The sequence below is a fragment of the Diabrotica virgifera genome, chromosome 3 (genome assembly GCF_917563875.1).
Source record: "Diabrotica virgifera virgifera chromosome 3, PGI_DIABVI_V3a".
NCBI classification, from domain to species: Eukaryota; Metazoa; Arthropoda; class Insecta; order Coleoptera; family Chrysomelidae; genus Diabrotica; species Diabrotica virgifera.
In genome coordinates, this window is record NC_065445.1 from 88592469 (window position 1) to 88601146 (window position 8678).

General features: G+C 31.5%; 1 protein-coding gene across 1 annotated transcript; it reads left to right on the plus strand.

Moving 5' to 3' along the window:
- The first annotated feature begins 3176 nt into the window (after positions 1 to 3176).
- LOC126881186 (probable serine/threonine-protein kinase clkA) lies at positions 3177 to 8434 on the plus strand. The gene is made up of 2 exons (XM_050645281.1): positions 3177 to 3216; positions 6904 to 8434. The coding sequence occupies exons 1-2, from the start codon at positions 3208 to 3210 to the stop codon at positions 8401 to 8403; spliced, it is 1509 nt and encodes a 502-aa protein (XP_050501238.1). The 5' UTR covers positions 3177 to 3207; the 3' UTR covers positions 8404 to 8434.
- Positions 8435 to 8678: the final 244 nt, after the last annotated feature.

Here is an 8678-nt window from a genome sequence, read left to right on the forward strand (position 1 = left end):
ATTTATCTTAATTTAGTAGGATGTACAGTACGTAAACTTTCTGCCCAGTATGATAAGGATACGCCAAATAGTTTTAAAGTACTGGGTACAAATAATTTTTAAATTTTATTCATATGAATCATATTAGGGCAGTCAACGAGGGTATTTGGCTCCGAATTCCATCCTACTACATCGATTTACTTGATATTTCCACAGTAAGTAGGGAATAGCTCAAGAAACAAAGTCTACCCTATGTCGATGTGCGCTTTTATCTTGGGGGTGGTTCCCACCCCTCCTCGGGGGTAAAAAATGTTTTGGTTAAAATAGCCACGGAAGAGGCTACAGAACTTAATTTTAGGCAAAAGCTGTTCTATAATTATTTAATACTTTTTGAGTTACTCGTGGTTGAAAATTGGCTATTTTCATTGAAAAATTACACTTTTCGGGCGGATTTCTGCGAATACCTTAAAAACTATGCATCTAACAAAAAAACTATAAAAAATATTTCTGTAGGTTATAAAAAAACAAACAGATTTTTTCCTTTATAAATTTTCTAGTTAAAATACAAAGAGGGTTATGGTAGTTAAGAAGAGTTTGTTTTTTTGCTGCATGCTCAGATCGGTTTATTCAACTTGAAATAACAGAGAAACTGTAGATTTTAGGTGTATAATGATACTAATAACTTTTGTAGGGCTGTAAAAGACCTTTAAAATGAGCAATACAAAATGTCGATCATATTCACACTAAGCGAGATATTCTGTAAAAATTTTATGACTAATGTATTTTAAAAAGAAATGAGAAGTATATTTTAACCCCTCATCCATCAGAACTTAAATTCATCGTTTTCCTTCTACAATACTTTTTACTATACTGTTATTTATATTTTCAAAAAGTTGAACTGGATTAAAATGAACGGTTTTTGAAAAAAAATAAGATTAAATTATAGAGCGCAGTTTTAAAATTTCTTTAAAATCTTCCGTTTCCTCCATGTAACTCGAAAAAGATTTGAGATGCGAAAAAAAGATACTAGACAAAAATGTAGAGCTTTTCAGATATAAATTTTCTTTTTATTTTTTATTACTGCATCTTTTATCATTTTCAAGTTACATGGAGAAAAAGAAGATTTTTAGAAAATTTAAAAATGCGCTCTATAATTTGATGTTTATTTTTTCAAAAACCATTCATTTTAAACCCGTCTAACTTTTTAACATAGAAAAACACTATAATAAAAGGTATTGTAGAAGGAAAACGATGCATTTACATTTTGGTGGATGTGGGTTAAAATTACTTGTCATTTTTTCTTAAAATACATTAGTTATCAATTTTGTTTGCAGCATATCTCGCTTAATTTTAAAGTAATGGACCTCTAATACAGCTCATTTTAAAGGTCTTTTCAAGCACTACAAAATGTAGTATTATACACCTAAAGTTGACCGTTTCTCTGTTATTTCAAGTTGAATACACCAATTTGAGAATGTACCAAAAAACAAACTGTTTTCACCTACCATATCTCTTTTTGTATTATAACTAGAAGATGTATGAAGGCAAGTGTCTCTTTGTTTTTTATAACCTACAAAAATGTTTAATATAGATTTTTTAGCTAGATGCATAGTTTTTAAGGTATTCGCAAAAAACCGTTCGAAAAGGTATTATGTTTCAATCAATGAAAATGGTCAATTTTCAACCACGAATATCTCAAAAAGTATTGAGTTTTTAAAAAAAATTATAGAACAGTTTTTGCTTAGAATTAGGTTCTCTAGCGAATTCCGTGGTAATTTAAACCAAAAATTTTTCCACCCCTAAGAAGGGGTGGGAACCACCCCCAAGATAAAAGCACACATTGGCATAGGGTAGACTTTGAATTAGAAGATAAGTAGAAGCTAGGCCCAAATTTTCATTAAAATCCATGCAGTAGGATAGAATTCGGAGGTAATATCCTATTCTTGTTCCCATTGACTGGCGTATATCATAAATTCATAAAATAACTGTGCCGTTTCATATTTAACTTCAAATATCTCGATAATTAATGACTTTATTGTTACCAATGAAGAGTATACGTAAAAAGTATTGGAGAAGCTAAAAATGGCACCAAATAGTAATTCCTCCAGTGGCGTAGAATTTGAGAAGGGTCAACCATTCACTGTCGTACGCCTCTGGTAGTAACTAGAAACGTTTGTTTATCATAATTTAGTAGGGTGTACAGTAGTCGCACTTTGTGCCAAGTATGAAAAGGATACGTCGTATAGTTTTAAAATGCTGAGCAAAAATAATTTTTAAATTTTTAGATAAAACACCCTATAACTCAAGGAACCACATTTTATTTAAGTGTTTTAGGTTAAATCTTCATATTTTGTGCTAAGGTTTCTCCAGTTACTATATGGACAATTATTAATGACACACCCTGTATAATTAGGAAAATCGACAAAGGTACGCTTAAAATGAGGGAAGGGCAAAAATAGCATATGTTGACAATATTGTGCTAATACCAGAGAATAGACAATCAATGGAAAGGATTTTAAACGAGCTGGTAGCAGACGGGAAAGTAATGGGATCAATAATAAATAAAGGGAATGCAAAAATAAGGAGATTTGATAAAGAATTTGAAAAAAAAATAGTAAATTACTAGTTAATTAATAGTAAAGATATTATTTGAAGTGGTTAAAGAGTATTTATGAATAATATTAAGGGAAATAGATTGATACAGGGATAGATAAGGGAAATAGAAATTGAAGAAAAGTAGTTACACCAAATAAGAAGCATATAAAAATTACTAAAAAATAAATTACCTAAACAAAAAATCGAGAATGAAGATATAAAATACAATAATTCAATCGATGATGATAATACAACAAAGAAAAATATAAGAACAATATTAGGACCAATAAAAATAAGTGAATACAAATGTATAGGAAGAGAACCATGAACTTCTAAAAGAAATATTAAAAAAGATATTATAGTTATATTAAACAATGTATATTAAACATGAACTACTTATAGATAAAAAATGATCAGTATATTTCCAATTCAACTATTTCTTAAGTGCAATAATTCTCTATTGCAATCAGGGTGACATCGAATTTCACAAAAATTGTCAAATGCTAATTGAAGATCAAGAAAATAGTGGGAGGTCATGTTAAGTTTCGGCATGAACCATATAAGTATTTAACCGAATTGGAAAAGTCACTTAACAACAACAACTCGTAGTTTGGTTCCTACAACAGATCAAAGATGAACAAAGTAAGAGTTTAATTAGCTTTTAACATACAATTATAAAAAAAAACAGTGAATTAGTGGTATTTTTTTTGTATTTATCATAACTTAGTTGATAATAGGGAACTTCTTGTCTTTCCTTATCATTCTGATTCCAAATTAGAAGTATTGTTCTACATTTACCCATGTGTTAATTTTTGGACCTCTTCCTTCCTTCTTTGACCCTATTAATATTATTGTTGCTTTTATTGTATTAAACTTTCCCTTTGTGTAGAATTTTGATGGTGCTATTATGTCTGCGTTCAGTTAATATATTTCATGCCATTTTTATTTGGATCATTTGTTGTCGATATTATCAATTTTATCGATTTGTTAAATTTCATTTCTTTTCTTTAGTAATAATTATTACAATATTTTATTTATTATTTATATTTATTTATTATTTTTATGTTATTTTTTATTATTATTAGTACCCTTATCCATAAAATTAATATTGAGGCCGTTCTTCCATTTTGTTTTTTACATTTATCACTACTATACTTACTATACTTAATTACTTACTTACTTACATATTGGTCTTAAGCTGTCTCTATCTTGGTCCGTTATGTGTTTTTCCTCTTACTTTCTCTCAAATAATGCTACAGCTTAGTCGAGCCCTGGTCTCACCCAGCCACCGTCTTCAAGCACCTATTTCTTCGGCACAGCATAGGGAACAAAATGTTTGTTATCTATGCTGTGTCCTCGGTTACTCTATTCCTTTTATCGGTGTTTATGACCCCTGTAAACACCTTATAGCTCACGCAGAGTAAGCACCTATATGCCTCTGTGGTTTTTGCAGCTGAGTTTATCTCCCCTCTTGTGGATGGGACATATAACTGCTTTTTTCATTCTCCCGGAGTTCAGTTTCACATGTCTGTCATTAATACATATTATGAAATCTATCAGTGTCCTCCGATTTTGTGAATTTTAGCTGGTATGTTGTCAATTGTTTTTCACACAATTCTTCACAATTCTTCATAATTCTTCAATACATTAATAGCATTTATTTTATCTTGTATTATTATAGTTACAGTTCATTTATTTGGTTTTAGCCGCTTTCCTTGTTAACATTTTAATCTTATTCCATTCTTTTTCTATTCTTTCCTCTCTCTATTCTCTCTATTCAATTCTTCTCGCAATCGCCTTTCTATTTATGGAATATTCAGGTTATCCAGGTTTAATTGTTCTCTCTTTGGATGCTTGTTCTTTTCCTGCATCTAAATTTTATTTGTAACAGAAATTGAACCGGACAGCATAATACTGCTACCCTTCTAGTTCTCACATCCATTAAGTAGCTCTGTTGCCGCTCTTGTTGGCCATCTGGTGAGAGCTATGTGCATTATACGTAGATGTCTTGGTTAGGAAAAAAAGTTGAGCCTACGATCATTCCCTTACTAGCAGCGAACTCAATTGAGAAGCTTCAATTTTAATTAGCTGTATTATGGAGACTTTGCTTGCCTATTATTTTTATGTATTCGGTTTGTTATCCAATTTTGGCTTAATTTTTTGGTGACTAAAAATGTTTACGGTTTATAAATGTTGCTGAAATATTTCTTTTTTTTTCCGTCCTTTTCTTAGGTAGGATAGTAAATGTTGATAATTCGATAATTGTAATAAGTATTACAGGACTTTGATTTAATTTGTACTTTACACATTCTTTCACTTACTGGCTGAAAGTCTAATACATATATTATTACATTATAAACTGCTCGTCAAAAGTTAAGGATATAGAAAATTCTGCTGAATTTTCATAGTAGATTTTTTCGTGAACAGATTAACGAATTCCGCTAATTTTTTTTATTATTTTAGATTTTTCTTTAGTATTTACACAGTTATGCAAAGGTTTACACTTTTTTTTGTACTTATACCGGGTGGAAGAAAAGAAATGTTTTTCTTATGTTAAGTTTGAGACACCCTGTAGGGAGGACGAGGTACAAATGTGAGTATACATCGAAATCGTATTGCAGTCTTATGTTTTGTGAACATTTTGTTTTTGAATGTCCCTGATATCTTTAGAAACAAAAAAAATGGACGGTTTTGTAATTTAACATGTGTTTTAACCGAAACAAAAGTTTGAGACACCTTGTAGGGATAAAAAGGCACAAAGGTGAGTATACCTCGATATTATGTTGTGGTCTCATATTTTGTGAATATTTTATTTTTTAATTTTTCTAATATCTTTAATAACAAAGAAACTAGACGGTATTACTCTTTAATATGTGTTTTAACTGACGACATGTATTACATCACACATGTGAAACATAGAAACACATATTAAAGAGTAATACCGTCTAATTTCTTTGTTATTAAAGATATCAGAGAAATTAAAAAAATAAAATATTCACAGAATACGAGACTATAACATAATATCGAGGTATACTCACCTTTGTGCCTTTTTCTCCCTACAAGGTGTCTCAAACTTTTGTTTCGGTTAAAACACATGTTAAATTACAAGACCGTCTATTTTTTTTTTGTTTCTAAAGATATCAGGGACATTCAAACAACAACATGTTCACAAAACATAAGACTACAATACGATTCTGATGTATACTCACATTTGTACCTCGTTCTCCCTACAGAGTGTCTCAAACTTAACATAAGAAAAACATTTATTTTCTTCCACCCGGTATAAGTACAAAAAATAAGTTTGAGTAAACCTTTTCACATTGTGTAAATACTAAAGAAAAATCTAAAATAAAAAAATAGCGGAATCCGTCTGTTCGCGAAAAAATCAACTATGAAAATCAGCATAATTTTCTATATCCCTAACTTTTGACGAACAGTTTATTTTCTTGTTAACTATTAACGCCGTTCCCAGCTCTTTACTGCCAGGTGGTTTGCCACTTTACATAATAGCTCATCTGTTGGTTTTGTAACTATAGTCATTTTCCGGGGATGAGTGGTTGGCCCATCGCCCATCCCCTCATCCATGCCCATCAACCACCCATCCCCATTTTGAAGGACCATTTCATCCGCTTTGGTTTTCCCTAACCCTGTTTTCCACCGAGATTGGTTATCACAGTCTTCAACAGGGTTAATCAAGTTACCAGGGTTTCCCACGTGGAAGAGAGGTTATTATAAAAGTAAAATAATTAACTTAATGTCCGACTGGTATATTATTTGACAAATAATGATATTATTTAGAAGTCTGTTAAGTACGATATAACGCCCTAGGGCATTAAATTTAAATAAAGACTTAGATACTGTCAAGTTGACAAATAGCAACCTAAGTAAAATTATGGTTGCCATAATTACGTTACTACTGTTACTGGTAAATGTACTTATTTTAAAACTAATTAATTCAAAATTCATTCAAATTTTTCGCATATAAAGAATAATTTAGTCGGACATTAAACGTTGAAGGCACCACGGGTAATATAATAATAACGCTTTCGGTCAACGTATATCCCTCGGGCCGAAGGTCCTCGGTAAATACACCATTGACCTCAAGCGTTATTATCCGTTTAATACCCTTGGTACCTTAATAACTATTTTTTCTATAATATTTTATTCTGTTTCTTAATAAGTTATTTAAAATTTTATCCGGATTTAATGTTTTCACAAAGTGTCTCTTGAAGTAAAAATTTTAGCATTGGTACTTTAATAGATAGCATTAATACTCTGACACAAAATTTAGAGGTAGATAGTATATAAATCATATTTTTTATTTTTCAGCTACCAATTTTCTTAACACTGTTCATCCCCGCATTTGGAGCTAAACTAAATCAGTATCTTCCTCCAAGGCCTGAAAATGACAACGTGCAATACCAACCTCCAGCACTTCCCACTCAACCTTTTGCCACACTTAATCAGTTCCAACAACAGTTCGCTACTCCAAATAGTCAGCAGTTCCGCAGACAGCACTTGTCTCCAAATAAAGATGAGGAATCAAGTCAAGCTTCTAGTTCATTCAGTCACATTTCTCAACAATTTGAGAAACCATCTAGCCTGTTTGGCCATGAAAATGATTTCAATGGTAATAGATATGATAATAATAACCAACAATATATGGCTCCAAATATACAAGATGCTTCTGGTCAAAGTTCTAGTGTCTCCGGAAAGTTCCAGCACCAAATTCCTTTTAACGTTAACGGGCATGTAACTTTTGGCAGACACTATTTAGGGCCCAACAAAATAGACTCCTCTGGACACAGTTCTAACTCATTTGAACAAATACAAAATCATAACTCTTTTAACAGCCAAGGATCGTATACAAGCTTTGAACCAATATCTTCCAATCAAGTACCAATTAGTGAAAATAGTAACTCTGTTCTACCATCATTAAATTCTTTTAACCAAAACGCAGACTTTTATAACAAATTTGGACATTTAGGATCATTTTCCAATAGATTTCATGAACAGTCAGGACAAGCTCCATTTAACGGTCAATTTTCTGGTTCTCCATCCGCACCAATTGGATTAATCCAAAATGAATTCAAGTATAATACCTCAAGTGCAAATAATAAATACCCAGAAAATGTAAATAGTGAATATCAAAAAAGTGGACCACGCGAACAATCTCCATTTGCTTCAGAAGCAAATAGACAAGAGGCATATTTCTTAGGTCCAAAATCCTTTGTAAAGGAAAACAACGGTTATCAATATTCTAATCTATCCAAATCAAACAGCTTTGCCGATCAAGGTATATTTGCGTCCCAACAAAGCAACAGAGTGTCACTGTTTGGAGGACAACAGGGGTCCAAGTTTAATTTTGGACAAAATGATAAGGGATACCAACATTTAGCTCCTAATTCTGCCAAATCAAATTTTGGATATCATGATACTTTTTCTTCACAACAATCTACATCTTCGTTTGGCTTGCCAACTTTCAGACAGCAAAAATGTGCTCCTAAAGATTTTGTTCAACAAACTATTGGTTATCAATATCCAGTTCCTGAAAAATATCCTTTTTCTTTTCACCAAAACAAGCAAGTCGCTGCTTTTGGACCCCAATTTCCTGAAAGATTTCAGTACAGAACTCCTGAACAGTATTCATCGCCTACTCAAGAAAGCGCACAGTTCAATCCATTCCAAGGACCAAATAGCCAAATCTCAAGTTTTCCTAGAAACCAAGAGGTCAAGAGCCAGTCAACATTTCAAACCAAAGAACAACAGAAAGTTACACCTGGACAATTTGGCACAGTTCAAGATAGCAACGGTGGTTACAAATACTAGACAGTGATATTATCTTTAAAAAATATATATGTTTTATTATTTATGTTGTTTTAAATATAAATATGTACATACAGAAACTTAATATGTTGTTTTAAAAAAATAAAAACTTGTATTATAACCATTATCATTGTTATATTAATTACTTAATTCAAAAATTCTCAGTTGGTGGAATTATTCAATAAAATGTACGCAACAGGAATTACTTCCTGGCATAAAAAAGAAATAAATGCCTGATGAGCTATGTGGCGATAAATCTATAATCTCTCACAAGTGCT